At 59.2% G+C, this 22,508-nt stretch overlaps 6 protein-coding genes across 6 annotated transcripts; 5 read left to right on the top strand and 1 right to left on the bottom strand.

The window, feature by feature from the left end:
- Nucleotides 1-1,277: 1,277 nt before the first annotated feature.
- DCS_02310 (Nuc-1 negative regulatory protein preg) lies at nucleotides 1,278-2,401 on the top strand (the record flags this gene model as incomplete). Its single annotated transcript, XM_040799638.1, has 2 exons — nucleotides 1,278-1,915; nucleotides 1,984-2,401. 2 exons carry the CDS (start codon nucleotides 1,278-1,280, stop codon nucleotides 2,399-2,401), a joined length of 1,056 nt encoding a protein of 351 aa, XP_040660521.1.
- A 1,383-nt stretch (nucleotides 2,402-3,784) lies between these two features.
- On the top strand, nucleotides 3,785-4,448 carry DCS_02309 (uncharacterized protein; the record flags this gene model as incomplete). Its single annotated transcript, XM_040799637.1, has 2 exons — nucleotides 3,785-4,302; nucleotides 4,385-4,448. 2 exons carry the CDS (start codon nucleotides 3,785-3,787, stop codon nucleotides 4,446-4,448), a joined length of 582 nt encoding a protein of 193 aa, XP_040660520.1.
- A 626-nt stretch (nucleotides 4,449-5,074) lies between these two features.
- Nucleotides 5,075-5,563, top strand: DCS_02308 (uncharacterized protein; the record flags this gene model as incomplete). The annotated part of the gene is made up of 2 exons (XM_040799636.1): nucleotides 5,075-5,243; nucleotides 5,379-5,563. The coding sequence occupies 2 exons, from the start codon at nucleotides 5,075-5,077 to the stop codon at nucleotides 5,561-5,563; spliced, it is 354 nt and encodes a 117-aa protein (XP_040660519.1).
- Nucleotides 5,564-6,497: 934 nt separating this feature from the next.
- DCS_02307 (uncharacterized protein) lies at nucleotides 6,498-7,248 on the top strand (the record flags this gene model as incomplete). Its single annotated transcript, XM_040799635.1, has 3 exons — nucleotides 6,498-6,508; nucleotides 6,603-6,918; nucleotides 7,042-7,248. The coding sequence occupies 3 exons, from the start codon at nucleotides 6,498-6,500 to the stop codon at nucleotides 7,246-7,248; spliced, it is 534 nt and encodes a 177-aa protein (XP_040660518.1).
- Nucleotides 7,249-7,907: 659 nt separating this feature from the next.
- DCS_02306 (uncharacterized protein) lies at nucleotides 7,908-9,131 on the bottom strand (the record flags this gene model as incomplete). The annotated part of the gene is made up of 2 exons (XM_040799634.1): nucleotides 7,908-9,011; nucleotides 9,096-9,131. The coding sequence occupies 2 exons, from the start codon at nucleotides 9,129-9,131 to the stop codon at nucleotides 7,908-7,910; spliced, it is 1,140 nt and encodes a 379-aa protein (XP_040660517.1).
- A 5,910-nt stretch (nucleotides 9,132-15,041) lies between these two features.
- DCS_02305 (glutamate synthase) lies at nucleotides 15,042-21,538 on the top strand (the record flags this gene model as incomplete). The annotated part of the gene is made up of 3 exons (XM_040799633.1): nucleotides 15,042-15,220; nucleotides 15,306-21,338; nucleotides 21,403-21,538. 3 exons carry the CDS (start codon nucleotides 15,042-15,044, stop codon nucleotides 21,536-21,538), a joined length of 6,348 nt encoding a protein of 2,115 aa, XP_040660516.1.
- Between the last annotated feature and the right edge of the window lie 970 nt (nucleotides 21,539-22,508).

Below are 22,508 nucleotides of genomic sequence, written 5' to 3'. Positions count from 1 at the left end.
GCAGGCCATGCTGCCAGTACTTGTGTATAGTCCTAGATTTGTGCGTGAGGCGGTACAGCACCGTCAACCTTGTCCTGTGCTGGCTCTGGACTGGACAGTCCATCTAGTACGCCGCCTGTATTAGCAGTCGTACTCGTCAATCATCCGTGAATTGCCATTGTACTCCATGCAAGTACTGTACTGCATGCGTACCACGCGTACCACGAGTTGCAGTGAACGTACCTTCTAGGTACTTACACATGCTGGTAAGTACGTACTGTACTTACTTGCCAAGGTTTAGTGCCGACAGCCCAGTACAAGTACTGTACATGTACTCCGTATGGTACAGAGTGCATGCACTGGTGTATACAGTAATATCTCGTTGCATCAGAGTTACCAGCACTAGGTACATGTACGTACTTACTTAAGTACGTACTTGGGCTTGTACCAGCACTGCAAGTGCTCAGTACTCATGCTATCAAAACCTACTTGGTGGTACCTACACTGTACTTGTGCTCTACATGCCGTACTTGTACTGCTCCGTGTCTTGTCAATGTGTCGTGTCCATGCTCGCACTAATGTCGTCCCGTCCGCTCCACATTGGGCATCGTCGTCTTTCGGTCACCCGTCTGTGTCTGTCTCACAATCGTAAAACGCAGCCTCTCGGCGACTGGTCGTGACCAAAACTACGGTCCGCCCTCCGCCGTCCCGTCTTCCGATCTCGCATCCGCTCATCACCTCCCCTTCCCCTGCCCGTCTCGCTTTCCTCCGTTGCTTGCCATCCCCCGAGTCGTTGGCTCTGCTTTGCTCCCCGCCCTTCCTCCTCCCCGGATGCGTCGGTCCCCGGTGGCAGACATACGTCCAGGGCATTGCTATTCATCCGTTGCCGTGCTGGCACCCTGTCCCCCGTCCGGGTCCTTTGGCAAGACGCCGGCCGAACAAAGTCGCCGAAGCAAGCGAGGCAGAGGCGGCAACCGCAGCGGTCAGCGACGCCGAGAACCCGACCGTCGTTGGCACCGTCTCGTCGCTACATGTCCCGTCGGCCCCTGCGACTCGGCGCCTCGAACCCGTCGAGCAAACTCGCCGATCGAGGCAGCGCTCACCGCCCGTCACATCGTCGTCCGTCCCGCGAGCACGAGGCATCCTCGACGCCAACGCCGGCCCCGGCTGCGAGGAGCGCGCTCAAGGTCAAGCCCAACAACCTCATGCTATAACCTGCTGCGCCCGATCCTCCTCCGCGCGACGACTTCGCTGCCGCTCCCCGCGATCCTGCGACTCCTAACGATGCGCCGCACGTCATGTTGACGACATCTCCCATCCTCGCGGGCTCCGCCAACACCTCGTCCGCCCGCTTCCACCCCGGTCGCACGGAGTCGCCTTCGCCCAAGCCTCGGCGGCCCTCGCCGCTGGCGGTTCCGGCGCCCAACCCCAGCGCCAGCGCCAGCGCTCGGCCCCTATCGCCTTCCCGGCGGCGCACCAAGCCGTCCTCTGCCGTCGTCGGCCCGACGGCTTCCCCCGACGGCCCCGAGGCCCACGAGCCCCCCGGTGCCCCGACGGAGCCGGAGGTGGCGCGGCAAACGGTTCCCGGCCGTCGGGCCACGGGGCCGGCCTCCTCGGGCGACATCCCGGCCGTCGCTGCACCGGCTGGCTCGGCGGATCCTGGCTCGGCGGATCCTGGCCCGGCGGATCCCTCCCTCTCGCCGAGCAAACGAAGGGGCTCCGTCTGCCAGAACGTCGGCGCTTCCGACGAGGCCGCTCCGTCGACGTCGAAGCGGACGAAACCGGATGAGCAGCCGGCCAAGTTGCTCCCCCTGCGGTACGAACTGTGCGCCGTCGAAGACATTGTCGAGCTCATCGCCCACATGCTCGGCGAGCTCATCGCGACGAACGATTCCATTCGGATTTCGAGCGGCGGCCTCACTCGCTTCCATTCACGGTAGGTCGCAGCCGGAGGCGGTTGGGCAGGCAAACGATGGCGTTCATCATCGCTAACCGTCGCGGCAGAACCCCGCCCGGAATATCCGTCCGCGACTACCTCCACCGATTGGCGAAGCATGCCACCTTGGCGCCGCCTCTGCTGCTCGCCATGGTCTACTACATCGATCGGCTGTGCGCCCTCTATCCGGAATTCACCATCAACACGCTGACGGTCCACCGGTTCCTCATCACGGCCGGCACCGTGGCGGCAAAGGGGCTGTCCGACTCCTTCTGGAACAACACGACGTACGCTCGGGTGGGCGGCGTGAGGGTCGCCGAGCTCAAGCTGCTCGAGCTCGAATTTCTCTACCGCGTAGACTGGAAAATCGTCCCCAACCCCGAGGTGCTCGTGGCCTATTATCGAGGCCTCGTCGAGCGGGCTCCAGGGTACGAGCTGGAGCCGGACTCTTCGTCGGAGGATGGCTTGGATGACGATGACGAGTAGTGGTAGTGGACGCTCGCCTCCAACTAGCGGAGGGGCGCCCTCCCTGGAGCGAGGCGCGAGTGCGGGGAGGATGGCATCGCGGGGAGAGAACAGATCAAGGCCAAGTTGGCTTGCTTCTAGGCGGCAATGAGACGGCACCAGGCCCTCTGACGTACGCTGCCGTGGCTCGCCGGGGCTGACGTGGCTCGCCGGGGCTGCCGTGGCTCGCGGGGGGGCGCGGCCCAGGTGCGTTTCCGTCTCGCGCGTGCTTCGTGCGGGCACCGCGGTACAATTTGCAGTCTCGGCTTCCCCATTGTTTGTTCGTGCTCTCCGCGGCACAGGCCACCAAGGCGTTGTGGTTTGGTCATGTTCTGGTCATGAGGGCTGCCGTGAGAGTTGCGAGCTTACGCTGGATCGTAGAGCATCATGGGCGGGGTTTCCATTGGCGAGTTCGACTCTAGCAACAGATTACGTACGCTCACAGGGGATGTGCCTTTCGACTTTCGAGAACCTTCTTCCGCTCGCCCTTGCCCTGGCAAATTGTTCAAAGCAGCGACGTAACTGGTTCCGGGGCACGCCTGGAGTCTCCGATGCAAGCACATTGTTCGTTTCTGTACTGTACTGTCTTGTAAACCGTGAATGGCAGCCGCCGGCACAGGAGTGCTCTACGTCACTAAAGTACGTCACTGAATTCCCCAGACTGTAGCAATTGAACGTACAGTTTGACTTTGAATTTCCGTGCTGTTGTCCTCCGATTTACTTGTACGAGAATAGTGCACAGTGGAGTGGCAAAAATGTCGATTCAATTTGTAGGAGTAGCGCTACCAAAACTGAATCGTCGCTTTTGTCAAGTGACTGTACTGGTGATGCCATAGGCAAGAATGTGTTGAACTGTATTGTTCTTGTGCTCTGCACTTGGCTGTTGGCAATTCCTTGATATACATGTACTTCATGATGTTCGGATGCCTCGTACTGGAGTACTTGCTGTAATTTTAGTACAAGTACGAAGGTAAGAGTACTGTAACTGCAAATGCAAGTACTTACTCCGTACTCCGTAGGTGTAGTTGTAATTAATACAGTAATTAATAATATTTACTTGTACGGAGTACGGAGTAATTACAGAGTAAGCATTGACAATGTGTTTCCCGCTTGGTGGTACCTTGGCCTGTACAAGTACCAAGTACAAGAAAGAGTACGGAGCACATTTGCCCACTCGCAAGCAATACGGCAATACTTGTCATGTCTGTTGGCGGAACCAGGTACACCCGCGCCGACCGACAGCTGCACACCACCGCCTCGGCAGTCCTCCTGCTCCGTCATCAGCGCCGACGGTGAGCTATTCGCTGAGCCATCGCAACATCAGGCCTCCTCCGCCGGCGTAGTTGCCGTGCCCAACCCGTCAGCATGCGCCTCAACCCCCTCGCTTTGGCCCTCGCCGCTGCGGCCTGTGTCCACGCGGGCCCTCGTACGGCCGACGTCTACATCCAACCCATCACTCCGTCCTCGCCACCGCCGCCGCCTAGCCAGCTCGCCGAAATTTCCTACGACCTTGACGCCCTCTCCCTCGCCTCCGTCCTCGCCTACGAAGCCCCCGACATACCCGATTCGGCATCCCTCGTCCGCATCGGCGTCTACGATGCCAACGCCAAGCAATGGACCTCTGGTACGACGGCCGCGTCCGTGGACAACTTCAGCAAGGGCTACTCGCCCAACATCCTGCTATCCGTCGACAGTACCGGCGACGTCCTGAGCGTCTCGTGCAAGGGCGTGCAGATTGACGCCGGCCAGACGAGGGATTTCGGGCCCAAGGCCATCGTCTTGACCCAGGAACGGGGCGCCCAGCCGACGCTGAATAAGCCGGTTGTACTGTCGCCCGAGGGGAAGAAGATGGAGCCGGAGCAGGAGAAGACCTTTCTGCAAAAGTATGATTCGTACCGCCCTCGCCCCCGCCGCCGTACATCGAGCGCTACGTTTTGGGGAGCTGCTGAAGCTAACTCGTGACAGGTACTGGTGGATGATCGCCATCGCCGTCTTCATAGCACTAAGCGGTGGTGGCTCTGAGAAGTAGCGTACCGTTGCCTTGACTTGTCCATAGAAGAAACCTTGCTACGAAGCTGGTAGATCATGTTCCTGTCCCTTTCGTCCGTTTCTGACTTGCCGTAGCCCACCTGGCCCATTGTTTTCTTCGACGTTGGGCTTCCCACGCTGTAACGCAATACTTCTGTTTTGGACGTTTACCTTAACCTGCTTCAACTACTTGATGCCTTGACCTCGGCACAGGAAATGACTCACGTCGACTCTACGGGGCTCTTAGATCAACTTTGTATTCTCGGGAAGCAATTCATCATAGAGGAACCACAACTCCTGCTCTTCATCTACTTACCCTGAAGCTGGAGGAAACATGCCCGTCACGTGACACGAAAGGGTGCCCATATTTTCAACCCACTAGCGCATAACGGGCTAGAATGGTTGCTAGGCGGAGGGAGGGGGTGGGAAGGCGGAAGTGCTTTTGGCCTCTCAATGCTGCTGGCGTCTCTTAAAAGCCCGTTGAATCGCGCAACCTCCGAGATTGTTGGAAAGTCATACACACCTCACCACCATTTCACCCACAATCCTGCCCCTGCTTCTTGTCCGGGCCATCATTCCATCCCAAATTTCAACGTAGAAACAATTTCCAAAAGTCTCGAAGCGACCATGGCCGAGAACGGCACCGCTCTTCCGTCCAGCTCGTCCGCTCGCGAGTCTTCCGCCGAGGGCAAGGCCAAGGGGAAAGCCATCGCCGAGGATGTTCCCCGCCATGACGCCGTAGAGGAGGACGACGAAGACGACGACGAAGACGACGACGACGAAGACGACGAGGCATGTTCATCCCTTCTGTCCGCGCTTGCTGTGCTATGCTAACACCCGTACCAGAACGCCGAGGGTGGTAAAAAAGCCAAGCCCCGCAGGAAGCGCACCTGCTCCGGACTTTTTTATCGATGCTGACGTGCTGCCGCAGGCGAAGAGGAAGAGGATGGCATGGAGGAGATTGATCTCAACAACATCGTCGAGGGTGGTCGCCGCACCCGTGGCGCCAACATCGACTTCGCCAAGGCTGCCGAGCAACTCCCGGCCGAGGACGAGGATGAGGAGGATGATGATGACTTTCAACCCCCTGCCGACGACACCGAGATGTCGGGCTAGGTGCTTCGCCCGCGCGAGCGACGGGCTTCCGGAGAACGGCACGACCGCAGGAGGCGTCATGGCGTGCAAAAACCGGCGATGGAAATGGACCTGCGGCCACCATGCTCCCTAGATTGGATCCATGGATAGCACGGGTAAAGGGACACACACGCCTCCTGTTTGTTGTTACATACTTTCTTTCTCTTCGCCTCCTATCTAGTCATGACGCCGAGGCGAGGAAAAAAAATCAAGGCGCTGGAAGGCACCGCTGTTTTCACGGCAGGCCGCAACGGGAATGAGTCGTCGTGAGTGTCGGTGCTGTCGTGTCCCTGATTCCGCTGGCGTCCGGTTCGTGCAGCTGCCGATGAGCAGGAGGGCGATGCCATGTTCAAGTCCAGAGAGTGCTTGCAAGCACTAGCTAGTGCATGTAGAAGAAGATGACACTCCAGCATGGCCCAGGATGGCCGACGTTTGATGTCTCGGCTATCCTGTTTGGCGCTTCGAGAGACGCAGCGTCGAACTTTGGTGCCGTAAAGGCTCATCATTGGACGCTGCCGGTACGTACTCTGTCAAATCCTGCCCATTCAGGCGGACGAGTTACATGGAATACTAGGATACCGGCGGTAGGCACCTACCAAGCCCATGTACACCTATACGTACCCTCCGGAGAATAGGTACCGGTACATCGCTTCCATTCCATCTCGATCCAGACCAGCCAACGGAAAACTAGTGCTCCATATTAATCACTGCAACTAATAATTCTTACTTACTGAGCATTATTACCCATTACCAACGAAAACCCCCTGACATCCAGCACTCATACGGTACACAGCAACACGACTGTGGCCCTTTTCCTCGGTGTAGGACAAGCACATTCGCCTTTCCCCCCCGACTCCGTCACGCTTTTCCTTGTTTCCTTCCGACGGTCCGGCTCGACTGCTTCGACGACGAAACCATGGCGCAGAGGTGCGTGAGCGCTTGCTTGGCTCGCTCGTCCCGACCGGCTTCGACCGACCGTCGTCATCGGCCGACACGACGGCGAAGCTAACGACGGTGGCAGATTCGGAGCTTCCTCCCTCCACCAGCGTGACTCTCGCAGCGCGCTGTTCGAGGGCTACACGGGCGACCCGACGACGATGCGACGGACGATGACGGCAAGCCCCAGCAGCGGCTACGGCTTCCCCGCAGCCAGATATTCGCCCGCCGTCACCAGCAACGGTGGCGGCCACCTGACCGTCGACAGGCAGTCCGCCTCGTACCGGTCGGCGACGCCCAACCGCAAGGGCCAGTACAGCGATGCGGTCCTGAACGAGCTCGAGAGCCAGAACGACTCCCAGGTCGAAGGTATCCTGGGCAAGGTCAAGACGCTCAAGGATGTACGTGCAACCCCCGTCGCCTCCCGGCTCACCCTCTTTCTTTCCATCTGGACAAGAGTCACCGGCATTCTCCTCTGCTGGCCGCGGATGACGGACCGGACGTGTGCTCATTGGCGTGTGCAGATGACCATGGCCATCGGTCACGAGATCCGCGAGTCGTCGGCGCTCGCCGACAAGATGAACGATTCGTTCGACACGACGCGCCTGCGCCTCCGCGGCACCATGAACCGCATGCTCATCATGGCGGAACGCACAGGCGTCGGCTGGAGAGTGTGGCTCACCTTTTTCGCCGCCGTGGCCATGCTATTCACCTACGTCTGGCTGTTTTAAATCGGCGCCCCCCCCCTCCCCCCCCCCGAGACGACTGTACGCTCCCACGCCGATGCTCTCCGAGCAAAACTTGTAACCTGCAGCCGCGCCGGCTCGCACGACCGTCGCATACCATTCCGTGGCCCTTTGACGACGACGACGCAGTAGGGACGGTCGGTCCGTCACGAGGGGGATGTATATGCACGCGCGAAGCCGGCTGCTCAACCACCAGCGCTGGGCCTGCGGTAGTCGGCGGATGCTGTGCACGGTGTGAGCTTCGAGAGGGTGCTAGAAAATGGCATTTCGGCGGCGTTTTGGGTCAGTTTACGCGAATTATCTCTCAACATTCTTTCTTTGGAAGGGATCAGCATGCTAGGCATGGCATGGGAATTATATGACATGTTGCACAGCAAACCGTCTGCGCGCAGGCACGTGCAAGATGACCCATGTTCGATAGGCATATATTATCAATACAGCAGCAATGTTACCGCCCGAGGATGGCGAAAGCCGCACGCCGCACTCCGTAGTCTGCTCCCTTCGTCCGCTCTCGCCTACCACGGGCGTCAGGTGTGGAGGATGGATAGAAAATCATGATGCTCGTCAATTCTCGCCTACCACGGGTGTCAAGTGTGGATGATGGATAGAAAATCATGATGCTCGTCAATTCGTTGGTGATGGAATCAGCCGTGGCGCGACCGCCCACCCGGCGCAGGACTGCTCTCCATGAAACTGCTCCCGTCCTGGGATAGGATGTTGCTCAGGTCCAGGCTCATGCGCGGCGCCGAGGAGCTCATCCTCCTGTGCCTGCCCTGCAGAGTCGGAGACTGCGGCGGCCCGAGGGGGGCCGTCCTCGGCGCGAAGCCGATGTGGTCGTCGTCCACGGCCTCGTCGTCCCGCTCCTCCTCGTCGCCGACACTCGCGACCTCGGCGCTGCTGCTGCTAAAGTCGGCCTCGGAGTCGGTGTGCTCATAACCTCCGCTCTCGGCCTCGGGGATGTCGTCGTCGAGGTCGGCGTCCATGCCGGGACCCATGGCGGCGAAGTCGTCCTCGTCGAGCATGTGGCCCTGGGATTCCTCCTCGAGCTCCTCCTCGCCGCCGTACATGTCGTCACCGTCAGGGTCGCCGCGGACGAGGGCTTCGCGAAAGGCGTCGTCGGCCATTCGCATCCGCGCAGCCATGAGGTCGTGCCGTCTCTCTTCCCGCAGCGTCTCGTCGTCCATGTCCTCGTGCTGCCCCCCGTCCTCGCTCCCCTCTGCGCCGTCGTCGTCATCATCATCATCATCATCGTCGTCGTCATCGTCATCATCGCTGCCCATGGCAAAGTGATGCTCGTCAGCATCCGGAATCTCGTCGTCCAGGTCCTGGGCGGCATCCAGCTGCACGTCGTCCATCATACTCTCCTCGGGCATTCCGGCGGCTTCGGCATCGGCCAGCTCTTGCGCCAGCTGTTCGCGGCGGAGGGCCTCTTGGTGCTCCTCTTGCTCACGCTTCTCCTCGCGCATCTGGTGCAGGGTCTTGGGTATGCCAGGCGGCTTCAGCCACCCGCTGCCAAAGTTCTGGATGTTCAACCTGCGGCGATGCATGTGCTGCTCATCGGCGGCCAGGCGGGCCAGCGTCGTCCGCTCAAGAACGTTACCGTGACCATGATGATGACCGTGACCGTGTGCACGCGAGGCCGGGCGATTCTGGGCTTGGTGATTGTTCGCGTGGTCGGTGTGGTGCGCATCGTGCAGCCATTGGGTCGGGGCAGGCGTTCTCGAGGATGTGTACCACAGCGCGTGCGACTGCGACGGATGGACGGTCATCCGTCAGCATCGAGGACGGGCAAAGGACGAGGACGGCGGGTAGGAGTGGGAGGGCCAGCTTACATTTCGCGGGGTGAAGTCTGGGAGAGTGGCAAACATGACAACAGCCGCTTTCGATGCAGCACGTCGCCGCTGCGCTGTCGAGGACAGGACGCGCAAGATATCTAGGAGTGCAGGTACGGTCACGGCCGAGATGGAGGTGGTGCGATCGTGAGGGCGTACATGTCGTGCGTGCGAGCACCAACTGCATAAAGGTAGGAGGTTTAGGTGTGGTGTGCTGCCATCTAGTAGTATTACCGGACTATGCAGTAAGTACTCCCTTCTGCAGTTCGGGACAACAATGCACCGGAAAGTACATGTACAGCACGCCGCGCAGTATCTGCAACACCTGCCTGTACAGGGGCTTCAGCACGCCAGGGTGTGCAAGGCACTAGCACCTATCAGCGGCTAGTTGTACTTATCGGCGAGACGACAGCAGGCAAGTAATTGCTTGTTATACTTGTTCAGCGCCTACTTACACCCCGTCCTACAGGGCCATGACGCTTAGCGCGCTTACCAACTGCAACCCAACTGCGCTTCAGACCAAAGGATATGGTAGGACAGAAAAGCATTCAGATTCGGATGCCGATTCAGATACCCCATTACGGTACAACTACTCGGTCCCTATTCAATACATACACATGCATGCAGGAAATGAACCGGAATACTCATTCGCGCTCAAACCTATACGAGGAGCGGACAGTTGCAGGTATACAACTGCAGACCATTCAATTCCTATTTCATGTTAAGCTGTAATACTTGGGTACTTAGTTGTAAGTAAGCAATTGCAACTAATACTTGCAAGTACGTAATACTTGGCAGCTGCACACGCGAATTGGTGCTCCGCTCCGAACCCGGGCGTAAGCACGTTGTAAACGTGCTGTACAGTAATAGTTGTACTGTACTGTAAATTTGTACGAGCATTACTCCGTAGCATTATTATTATTCCGTATTACGGAGTACTTACGCCGTACTCCGTACATGTGCACCTAATTATTTATATGTGTCGGCCCACAATCGCAATCTCGCCCGCAAAGGACAATCGTGTCATCGGAAAATATCGGAACACATGCAGTCAAACAGTACACCGTACTCCGTACAGAGACGCGCAATGATCTTTGACCACAGCAACCGGGTACGCTGACGCGCCATATCATTCGGCATTGGATGAGAACGTTTCCGTCGCATCAACACCCGTCGGGTGGTATGTCTACACGATTGGGTGCCAGCCAAGGACGCAGGATTGGGCGAGCTTCTCTGGCAATTGGCAGCGGTTTTCTGGACCAATCGTCTGCTAGCTCGAGAATGGACGTCCTCGCCGAGCGTTACTTTGCACGAGTAAGTAATAATGCTTCGTATTACGCATACTTGTACGGAGTACTGTACGGAGTACGGAGTACTGTAGACAGGTATCCACGCAGATGGACTCTTGTTGAGGGTGTGCCTCGACCAGCCAAGTACTAGGTAGGTAGCTGGCTGGCTGGCTGGCTGCTGTCCTTGCTCTCCTGGATGGTGTGCAAGACGTGCCATCCATGGTTGGCCTCGGCCCCCACGTATTTCTCGTCGGTCGTTTCTTGCACCACATCTTCCTCCCTCCTTCCGACCGACACTTGGGCCGAACCTAGTATCGTTGACGGTGCTGAGTACCAATTAATATTAGTGTCTACTGTACGGAGCACTTGCACTGATGAAAGAGCGTGTGCGTTCACACCACCACATCACCTAGTAGGTACCAACTGTACTTAGGTACTAGGTACTAGTATCTATCCGAAGCGGAGTACTTGGACGATACTCCGCCGACGGTGCCCTCGTCACCGCCTCCGACACTGCCATAAAGTATGTCGTCCGCAACTGGGTACTTCCGTCACCTACCTGGGCTCTCGCTACCACTGACCCCCCGGCACGTGCTGGCTTGTTCCCAACTCACCCACACATGCATCCTTATGACAGCGTCGTCTAATGGTGCACATGTACATGTCATGCCGTGGCTGCACCGCATGCGCATGTCGCACCAGCGCCTTGCACACGCAGCCAGTACATCCGTGAGGCCGAGGACATGTACACATCTGCCTGGCCTGTGTGCCTGTCCATGGTGGCAAGGGGAAGCAGACATGGCCGCCGACGCCTCCCCGCGCTCCGTGACGAGCCGGCACGCCTGCATGTGCGAATGCAAAAGTAAAGGTAGCTTTCGCTGTGTGGTAGGGGTTGTGGGCGACATCGGCCTCGCTGGTTGGCAGATACGCCCTACTGATTGGTGTAGCGGCCGACACCGTCCCCGTACCACGACCCTAATGACCAATGATTTCCGCCTTTTCTGCGCACTGCGACTCGCAAGTTCGACGCTCGGCATCGACAGTTGGATGCAGGTACATGTGATGATGCGAATGCGTGAGCGGCCAAAGATGAGCCTCGCCAGCTCCGTCCCCTCCCCCATGGGGGGTGTTCATTGTCTTGGCGCTAACGTGTTTGGGCAGGACTGCAAGTGTTGGCATGTTAGTTGCTGGACATATTATTACAACTACTGTACTTACATGGAGGTATTTCTTACTTACAGTACTCCGTACTCCGTACTTAGGTGTAAGTACATTAGGTGTACATGTACCGTAGGCGTGCTGGACTGTATTACAGTATTCCGTAGTGGTAGACGCAAGTTGCAGTCGCTGAACTATGCAGCAAGTGGGTGTGGAGCTCTGGTCCCGGATTCGGCCGTCGTGCCCCAGGTTTCCCTCCAGAGAGGCCTTGCAGCAACCCATTGGCGGCGGCAGGGCGGCGGCGATCATGACCGTATTGGTCAAACGGCATATCGAAGCAAGAAGACGGCTGCTCAACCTGGCACCGGATGGCGCTCATTTGCGTGCGAAAACGTTATGCGACGTGCGCTGTGGCCGACGCATATTTTTGACGCCTGCACGAGAATACTTGTGCACCGGCGTACTTGCACGAGTATACTGTAAGCTCCTAGGTATTATTAGTGAATGCATGCATGTATGCTTGCTCCGTCGGCTACTGGCATCTGCCTGGTCGGTTTCGCTTGGGACCTTGATCAATCTGCGCTCTTGCAGTTGCTGTGCTCTCGTCCGAATGTTGGCCGAGGGACCTTGACGGTGCCATCAGATCTGCTGGCCTCAGGAAAGTTGTTGGAGCCGATGCCGTGGCACGCGCTTCTCTTGCACTCACTTGCTTGCAGGAATCGTAAACGAAGTAAGCCTGCCCGTTCCTGTCGAGTGGTATTATTTAGGCACTAACACTTATCTTGCACCTAGGACGAATAGTGCCTAGTTACGGCGTTCGCCTGGTACAGCTAGGACGAGGCAAGTGTCCGTAAATGTACTCGTACGTAATACGGCTTGCCGCGAACACCGTAAGCAGTGCATGTACAGGTACCGACCAGCCGAGCCACTGGGAGCGACGCTTCCGGATTCTGGCGAGATTGGCCGGAGAACGAGCAGAGGTGGTGCATGGTGCATGGTGCATGGGCGAGGCACCATTTCCAAGGTGCTAGCCCGCAAGTGCCATCGATTCGGAAGCACGCCCGTCCGCCGCTGAAGGACACATCGGTGCATCCGCACAGCCAAGCGCATGCGTTGCATGCAGGGGCACAACTTGGCCATTTCCTAGCACCGACCCCCGATAAGGAATCGTAGAGGCACGCACCCACCTGCTGGTGCAGGTCTGTTGGATCTCTGCACCCCTGAGCAAGGATGGGCAAGAATGGTTCAAGCGTCATGTAGGCGTTCCGGCACGTGGGTCCCGAGCAGCATGCGGAGGGAGGGATCGAGGGTTGCTGCGTCGCCGAAACGAGAAGAGGCGGTTGCGTCGCTGCGGCATCGGCAGGCTGAGACAATTGGCTGCTCGCCGCTCAACCTTACCACCGCCGGCAGGGCAGGCCGTCCAGAATTCGCTCCGCGCGCCGTCGTCGTTCTCGTTCGACCTTTTTTTTTTTTTTTGGTCCGGCATGACGCTGCGATCCCGCATCGAGACGACGCCTGGCCCGTCGCCCAGAGGGGGGGGGGAGGAGAGCGTCGACGCAGACAGGACCGGACGGCCAGAAAGCGCCATCATGGCCGCGAAGGTGTCGTGTCCTCCGCCCAAGCTCTTTACCCCACCTTTGCTCGCCAAGTTGCCCAGCTTAGCACCAAGGTATTAGGCCCCTGCCGGCACCCAGAGCCGCCAGTGGGGGGGAGGGATTACCCTCTTCTGAACCGTTCTTCCTCCTCTGCCGTATGGGTCGTAGCTTGACGGCAAGCTGGCGCCGCAGTCACTTTCGGAGGGGGAGGGCGGGGAGGACGCACATGTGGGCTCGAGCAGCGATACGCTGCTCTGCTTAGCTTGGCTGCCCACCACCCAACCCAATGCCGCTGTTCAGTACGGAGTACCTTGGTATCTGTACAAGTACCTGCCAAATTTCGGGGTGCTAGTGGTAATGGTACTTGGAATCGAGTACGAGTGCAGCTAGGTTGCCTACTAAGTACGGAGCGTTTGCACTCGTACTCGGATACGCTCCATGTACACTGCTCGTACTCGTACTGCTCCTGCTGGGGTCGTCCCATCCCAAACGAAATAAAAAGTCAGTCTGCTCGCCTCCCACCCCCTCTTCCTTGGCTGGCCTTTCTCTCCTTTGGAACTACGACCATTGCTCTCTTGCACCATCATCCTGCAGTGAGCCCCCTTGAGACCCGTTGCTTCTCGAACCGAAATCAGCGGAACATTCTACTGGTACGTTGCCGGAGGCGCCTGAACGTCGCACTTCCTCCCCGTTCGTTGCACCTTTGCCCCGTCATCTTCCCTCTGCCGCGGTGCACTTGCCTCGCACATGCTTCTTCGAGAATGGTCATCCATCGCATACCGTTGCTGCTCCGCGGGCCTCGAGATGGCCGACGCAAGCAAGGGTCGCCCTGCCGCCACGTTCGGCAGTACCTTGCTCTCTCGGCGGCAAAGGCGTCGGCGAGAACGGTCGGATGAATCGGACGGCGCGATTGATGCAGTCCGGCGTCGTCACGAGGCAGGACCATGGAAGGCAGCAAAACAAGACGAAAACGAGAGCAGCAACGTCAGAGGCGAGCGGAAAAAGCATGTGCTCGATGCTCAGCGCCCCCCCGATGTCGCATCTCCGTTGCCGCAGGATTGCCATCCGAAGCCCAGCCATTGGCTGGGCGGCAGATGCAACCTGGCCTGCACCCTGCAACCTCGCATCGGCCGATGTGATAGACGCCGGCGGCGCTCTGTTCGCGAGCCGATCCGGAACATCGACCCCTCGGCCTTCTGGTGATTGATGTCGACGGCACGCATCCGCATCGACTCGGAAGAAAAAGGAGGCGCGACAAACCCAGCTGTGCTGTGGAGGCTGTCCCGAAATGACAGCTACAGTACGAAAGCCTGCGATGGAGGGGCATCGCTGGCGGCTGGCGCCGACAATCCAAATCCCAGCGTCATCAGGATTCCTTGGACGCTCACTGGAGGACAGACTTTCCCTAAACGGCCCCCACCCCCCCACTGCCTTATCTACAGGTGCAAGTGCCCACCTATAGTACCTTGTCGCAGGTACATGTACAGACAGATACTTACACCACCTATACTATACTATACGTACGGCAACCAGACAAGACCAGTGTACTTGCTGGCCAGCAGGCAGCAGCAGCAGCAGTAGCAGCAGCAGCAGCAGCAGCGGCGGAGGCGGCGGCGGCGGCGGCGGCAGCTACCCTGATTGCCAGCAATGCTCACTCCTTCCCTCCATGCTTTCACCACCGCTCTCTTATCTTCTACCTTGCCAACCAAACTTTCCGACGCCGACTGACTCGAAGCTGATATTTTCCCTATTTCTAGACAGACCAGTTACAGAGCAGCCCTTGGCGCTGCTCTCACCCCCGTCTCAATTCACTCACGCTCACGCCGCCGTCAGGCCGCCAACGGGGCCAATCACACCCGTCGTCGCCTCCCTCACCGGTACCGTCCATCGAATCCTCGCCTAGCATGGGCTTTCTCGAGGATTTCGACGACCGGCAAATCTCTTTCGAAGCTGAACAGCAAGAATATAACCCCTACGACTACCAGACCGAGAACAATGATTCTTGGGCAGGTGCCCTCCCGGTGAAGCAGGGTCTATATGACCCGGCCTACGAGAAGGATGCCTGCGGCGTCGGCTTTGCTTGGTACGTGACTGACGTCGCGCGTCGCCCCTGTCCGAAACCGAGACTTGCTCGAGACGGATTCTTCCAACTAACCGAGTCGACTCAGCCACATCAAGGGCAAGGCGAGCCACAAGATCGTGAGCGATGCTCGCAACCTCTTGTGTAACATGACCCATCGGGGAGCCGTCGGCTCCGATGCGAGAGACGGCGACGGTGCCGGCGTCATGACCTCGATCCCCCACCGGTTCTTCATCAAGAACTTTGAAAAGGAAGAGGGCATCAAGTTGCCCCCCCTCGGCCAGTACGCCGTCGGAAACTTGTTCTTCAAGCCCGACGAGGAGACGGTCGCCGAGTCCCAGAGACAGCTGGAAGATGTCGCCGAGTCCCTGGGCTTGCGAGTCTTGGGATGGCGGCGACCTCCCGTAGACTCGACCCTGCTCGGCCCTGCGGCCAAGTCCCGCGAGCCCACCATCGCTCAGCCCTTTGTCGTCCTCGCCTCGGCCTATGGCCACGGCAACGCGCCCGAGGTGACGGACCCTGCCAAGTTCGACGACAGGCTCTTCGAACGCCAGCTGTACGTCCTCCGCAAGCGTGCCACCCACACCATCGGCCTCAAGAACTGGTTCTATCTTTGCTCCCTGTCGAACAAGAACATCGTCTACAAGGGCCAGCTCGCCCCGGTCCAGGTGTACTCCTACTACCATGACCTCGTCAACGCCGACTACGAGGCTCACTTTGCCCTCGTCCACTCTCGCTTCTCCACCAACACATTCCCTTCGTGGGACCGAGCCCAACCACTCCGCTGGGCCGCCCACAACGGTGAGATCAACACGTTGCGCGGCAACAAGAACTGGATGCGCGCTCGCGAGGGCGTCATGCACTCGGACATCTTCAAGGACGAGCTCGAGCTGATGTACCCCGTCGTCGAGGATGGCGGTTCCGACTCGGCCGCCTTCGACAACGTCCTGGAGCTGCTCACCATGAACGGCGTCCTCTCGCTACCCGAGGCCGTCATGCTCATGGTGCCCGAGGCGTGGCAAGGGAACGAGGATATGGACCCCAAAAAGGCCGCCTTCTACGAGTGGGCTGCTTGCCAGATGGAGCCTTGGGATGGTCCCGCCCTCTTCACCTTCGCCGACGGCCGCTTCTGCGGTGCCAACCTGGACCGGAATGGCCTGCGGCCCTGTCGCTTCTACGTCATGGACGACGATCGCATCATCTGCGCCTCCGAGGTCGGCACCATCCCCGTCGAGCCCGAGACCGTCGTCCAGAAGGGTCGACTGCAGCCCGGTCGAATGCTGTTGGTCGACACCCAAGCCGGCCGTATCATCGATGACAAGGAGCTCAAGGAAGCCGTCTCGAGCCGTCACGATTTCCGTTCTTGGCTCGACCGCGAGCTCATCGCCCTGCCAAAAGTTCTCGATACCCTCGAGGCGTCCGCCGACCTCTCGGCGAAGCCTGACGGCACGCTCCTCCAGGAAGATCCTCTGCTGCTCTCCTTCGGCTATACCTACGAGCAGATCAGCTTGCTTCTTGCGCCCATGGCGGCCGACGAGAAGGAAGCCCTGGGCTCCATGGGCAACGATGCGCCTCTGGCGTGTCTGACGCAGTCGCCGCGCCTGCTCTACGATTACTTCCGCCAGCTCTTCGCCCAGGTCACGAACCCGCCGATTGACCCCATCCGAGAGTCCATCGTCATGTCCCTCGAGTGTTACGTCGGCCCCCAGGGCAACCTCCTGGAGATGGATTCCTCCCAGTGCGGCCGCCTCATGCTCCCCAGCCCCATCCTGTCCATCCCCGAGTTCAACGCCGTCAACAGCATGTCCTCCATCCACCCTCAGTGGAAGGTCAAAACCATCGACTTGACCTTCCCCAAGTCCAGGGGAGTCCAAGGATACTTGGACCACCTCGATGAGATTTGCAAGCAAGCCACCGCCGCCATTGAGGCGCGAGACCGCATCATTGTTCTGTCGGACCGCAAGACGTCCGCCGACCGCGTCCCCGTCTCGGCCGCGCTGGCCTCGGGCATGGTGCACCACCACCTCGTGAGCAACAAGTGGCGATCGATGGCCGCCATCGTCGTCGAGACGGCCGAAGCCCGGGAGGTCCACCACATGTGTGTGCTTCTCGGCTATGGTGCCGATGCCGTCAACCCCTACCTCGCCATGGAGTGCGTCCTCAAGCTGAACCGAGAGCGCTTGATCAAGAAGAAGCTCACCGACGACGCCTTGATTGCCAACTACAAGCACTCGTGCGACGGCGGCATCCTCAAAGTCATGAGCAAGATGGGCATCTCGACCCTTGCTTCCTACAAGGGAGCCCAGATTTTCGAGGCCCTTGGCATCGACGAGGCGGTTGTTGAGCGCTGCTTCCGGGGCACGGCCTCGCGCATTCAAGGCCTCACCTTTGACCTGATCGCCGAGGACGCTTTCCGCTTCCACGAGCGCGGCTTTCCCTCGAGATACACGGTCGGCATCAAGGGCCTTCCCGAGTCGGGCGAGTACCACTGGCGGGACGGCGGCGAGCCCCACGTGAACGACCCAACTGCCATCGCCAACATCCAGGATGCCGTCCGCACCAAGAACGACAAGTCGTACGAGGCCTACTCCAAGTCCGAGTACGAACAGATCAAGAATTGCACCCTGCGTGGCCTGTTGGACTTTCAGTTTGAGGACTGCACGCCCGTGCCAATTGATCAGGTGGAGCCTTGGACGGAGATTGTGCGACGCTTCTGCACCGGTGCCATGTCGTACGGATCCATCTCCATGGAGTCTCACTCGACGCTCGCCGTGGCCATGAACCGGCTGGGCGGCAAATCCAACACCGGCGAGGGAGGTGAGGATCCGGAGCGATCCCAGCGCTTGCCCAACGGCGACACCATGCGCTCCGCCATCAAGCAGGTCGCCTCCGGCCGTTTCGGCGTCACCTCGGCCTACCTGGCCGACTCGGATGAGCTGCAAATCAAGATGGCCCAAGGCGCCAAGCCGGGAGAGGGTGGTGAGCTCCCGGGACACAAGGTGTCCAAGTCCATCGCCCGCACGCGTCACTCCACTCCGGGCGTCGGCCTCATCTCACCCCCTCCCCATCATGACATTTACTCCATCGAAGATCTGAAGCAGCTCATCTACGATTTGAAGTGCTCCAGCCCCCGATCACGCGTCTCGGTGAAGCTTGTCTCCGAAGTCGGCGTCGGCATCGTCGCCTCCGGTGTCGCCAAGGCCAAGGCCGACCACATCCTCATATCCGGTCACGACGGTGGCACCGGCGCCTCGCGTTGGACTGGTATCAAGTATGCCGGCCTTCCTTGGGAGCTTGGTCTTGCGGAGACGCACCAGACGCTGGTTTTGAACGACCTTCGTGGCCGTGTCGTCGTCCAGACGGACGGCCAGCTCAGGACTGGCAGGGATGTCGCCATCGCTTGCCTGCTGGGAGCCGAGGAGTGGGGATTTGCCACGGCTCCTCTCATCGCCATGGGCTGCGTCTTCATGCGGAAATGCCACCTGAACACCTGCCCCGTCGGCATTGCGACGCAGGATCCCGCCCTGCGAGCCAAGTTCCAGGGTACCCCCGAGCACGTCATCAACTTCTTCTACTATGTGGCCAACGAGCTCCGTGCCATCATGGCCCAGCTCGGCTTCCGCACCATCAACGAGATGGTTGGCCATGTCGAGGTGCTCCGGGTGAGGGACGACCTGAGGACCAAGAAGACGGCCAACATCGACCTGTCGCTGCTGCTCACGCCCGCCCACAAGCTGCGTCCCGGCGTGGCCACGTTCAACGTGCGGAAGCAGGACCACAAGCTCTATGTCCGTCTCGACAACAAGCTGATTTCCGAGGCCGAATTGACGCTGGACAAGGGCCTCCCGTCAAGAATCGAGTGCGATGTGATCAATACCGATCGAGCCATGGGGACGTCACTCTCGTACCAGATTTCCAAACGATACGGCGAGGCCGGCCTCCCGCTGGACACGGTTCACGTCAACATCAAGGGCTCCGCCGGCCAGTCCTTTGGCGCTTTCTTGGCCCCGGGTGTCACCCTGGAGCTGGAGGGTGATTGCAACGACTACGTCGGCAAAGGCCTGTCCGGTGGCCGCCTCATCGTCTACCCCCCTCGCTCCGCCGTGTTCAAGGCCGAGGAGAACATTCTGGTGGGCAACGTGTGCTTGTACGGCGCCACGACGGGAACTTGCTTCTTCCGTGGCGTGGCCGCCGAGCGATTCGCCGTCCGAAACTCGGGTGCCACGGCCGTCGTCGAGGGCGTCGGCGACCACGGCTGCGAGTACATGACGGGCGGTCGCATCGTCATTCTTGGGAATACTGGCCGCAACTTTGCGGCCGGCATGTCGGGCGGTATCGCCTACGTCCTCGACAAAAATCGCGACTTCCACGGCAAGCTCAACACCGAGATGGTGGAGGCCGGCCCCGTCGAGGACCCGGCGGAGATTGCCTACCTTCGAGGACTCATTGAGGACCACCATCACTACACCGGGTCCGAGCTGGCGGCCCGCATCCTGGTCGACTTCAACCGTGCGCTGCCTCGTTTCGTCAAGGTCCTCCCCGTCGACTACAAGCGCGTTCTGGAGGAGGAGGCCTCCAAGGCCGCGGCCGCCAAGCGCGCCGAGTACAACCTGCCTGCGGTGTCCGGTGTGAAGCACGGCAAGGACGACAAGGCAAAGGCCCCGAAGCTGCAGGATATCGAGGAAGCTGTTGGCGACAATGCCGCGGAGAAGAAGCGCGCCCTCGTCCTTGACAAGACCAAGGGCTTCATGAAGTACTCGCGGCGCTCCGAAAAGTACCGCTCGGCGTCGAGTCGAACCAAGGACTGGGCGGAGCTCAGCTCTCGCCTGGACGAGGATGAGCTCAAGTACCAGTCGGCTCGTTGCATGGACTGCGGCGTTCCTTTCTGTCAGTCGGAGACGGGCTGCCCAATCTCCAACATTATCCCTAAATGGAACGAGTTGGTATTTGCGGGCCAGTGGAAGGACGCGCTCAACCGACTCCTCATGACGAACAACTTTCCTGAGTTCACCGGCCGTGTCTGTCCCGCCCCGTGCGAGGGTGCCTGTGTGCTGGGGATCAACGAGGAGCCCGTTGGCATCAAGTCGATTGAGTGCGCAATCATCGACCGTGGCTTCGAGATGGGCTGGATGATTCCCCGGCCACCCGAGGTCCGCACGGGCAAAAAGGTCGCCATCATCGGCTCCGGGCCTGCCGGTCTGGCCTGCGCCGACCAGCTCAACCGAGCCGGCCACAGCGTGACTCTCTACGAGCGTGCCGATCGTCTTGGCGGCCTGCTGATGTACGGAATCCCCAACATGAAGCTGGACAAGCGGGTCGTCAAGCGTCGTACAGACTTCATGGCGGCGGAAGGCATCCGCTTCCACACCGGGGTGGCGATTGGGGAGGACGGTCAGCCGACGCTGAACGATCTGAGGAGCAGCAACGACGCCGTCGTCATCGCCACCGGCGCCACCGTCGCTCGTGACCTGCCCATCAAGGGCCGCGAGCTGGCTGGCATCCACTTCGCCATGGAGTTCCTGCACAAGAACACCAAGTCCTTGCTCGACTCCGAGTTGGCCGACGAGACGTACATTTCCGCCAAGGGCAAGCACGTCGTCGTCATTGGCGGTGGCGATACCGGCAACGACTGCATCGGCACCTCGGTCCGCCATGGTGCCAAGTCCGTGACCAACTTTGAGCTTCTGCCTCAGCCTCCGCCGGAGCGTGCCAACGACAACCCCTGGCCTCAGTGGCCTCGCATTTACCGGGTCGACTACGGGCATACGGAGGTTCGCCAGCACACGGGCAAGGACCCTCGCGAGTACTGCATCATGTCGGAGGAGTTTGCCGACGACGGCAGCGGCAACGTCAAGGGCATCAACACCATCCGCGTGGAGTGGACGAAGTCGCCCAGCGGAGGTTGGGACATGAAGAAGCTGGACGGCTCGCAGCAGTTCTTCCCCGCCGATCTCGTCCTCCTCGCCATGGGCTTCCTCGGCCCCGAGGCGCGCGTCCTCGGTGACGAGGTTGAAAAGGACGCTCGCAAGAACGTCAAGACGCCGCCGGGAAAGTACTGCACCAACCTGGACGGCGTCTTTGCCGCGGGCGATGCTCGTCGCGGACAGTCTCTGATTGTCTGGTAAGTCTACCTGTCACACACCTTCTCGCCGGGGTCAAAGGCCGCTAACTAACCATCCACCCAGGGGTATCAACGAAGGCCGCATGGCTGCCCGGGAGGTCGATTTGTACCTCGAGAACGGCACCAACCTGCCCGTGACGGGCGGTATCGTCAAACGCACCGGGCAAGAGATTTTGGGCCGCATCGCCGAGTCTCAGTAGGATGGCGTTGCTTGATTTGCTCTTTTTGTTCTTGATGTACTGATGGCATGCGACGGGTGCGAGAGTCGAATTATGATACCAGCAAGGCTTTGGCGGAGCTTTGGGATCGGTCGGTCTGCAAATTTCCATACCACGTTTGCTTGCTGCATGTGCGTTTTTGTTGATGGGGGATTTGACACTTGACGCGATGTTGTTCTAACGAGCATGAATGCTACGCGCAGTTTGATGGCTGATAGTCCAATACATGTGTATACTTTTGTATGATATTTCCCTACTGTACCTACGTAGCAATTCGGATCGGAGCGAGTTTGAAGGAACTCGTTGCCATCCGTTGCCGAATGGGTTGTGATTGCTCAGAGATTGATCTTCTACCTGGATGCACTCGATTGAGCCATGATGGCTACGTAGTAATATTACCAAATACCTAGCCGTTCTTATTACTTGGAAATATTACAGGTGCAGTAATTAATATTATTAGTTTCTGGCTCATGGAGTGACCTGACAATTGGCGCTCTGGGGCGTTTGTCCAGTAACGCGCTGCGCTCACTGTAACGCAGGTGGCTCGCCCCGCCCCAGGCCGCTGTAGATACGGCGGCACGTGTCAGCGTCCGCTTGTTGATAGGGTCACCGTGGACTGCTCAAGGTGGGGGCGATGTCCAGGATCGGATCTGCAGGTACTTACTTTGTACGTTCGTCATGTATCATTGCCTACTAGTTCGGACAAAATGTACTTCGTCCCGGCCGACGAAAGTACAGTGCTGTATCGGCAACTTCACCTCGCATGTTCGACCATCGAAACCGCGCGAGGTCCTGCAGCGGAGGCGGGTTCGGATTTCATCCCTGTCCTTGCATTGCCAGCCATCCCCTCTTCTCCCTCGTCACTGCATCCTGAATCTAGCGCGAGAGGTTGCAGAATCCGTTCCCCTTTCCACGTTCGACATTTCCCCTCCGAAGGCTCCGAGAGGCGGTC

This window comes from Drechmeria coniospora, chromosome 01 (genome assembly GCF_001625195.1).
Source record: "Drechmeria coniospora strain ARSEF 6962 chromosome 01, whole genome shotgun sequence".
In the NCBI taxonomy this organism is placed as follows: domain Eukaryota; kingdom Fungi; phylum Ascomycota; class Sordariomycetes; order Hypocreales; family Ophiocordycipitaceae; genus Drechmeria; species Drechmeria coniospora.
The sequence above is the reverse complement of the archived record's forward strand: the minus strand, read 5'-3'. Positions and strand labels throughout refer to the sequence as shown.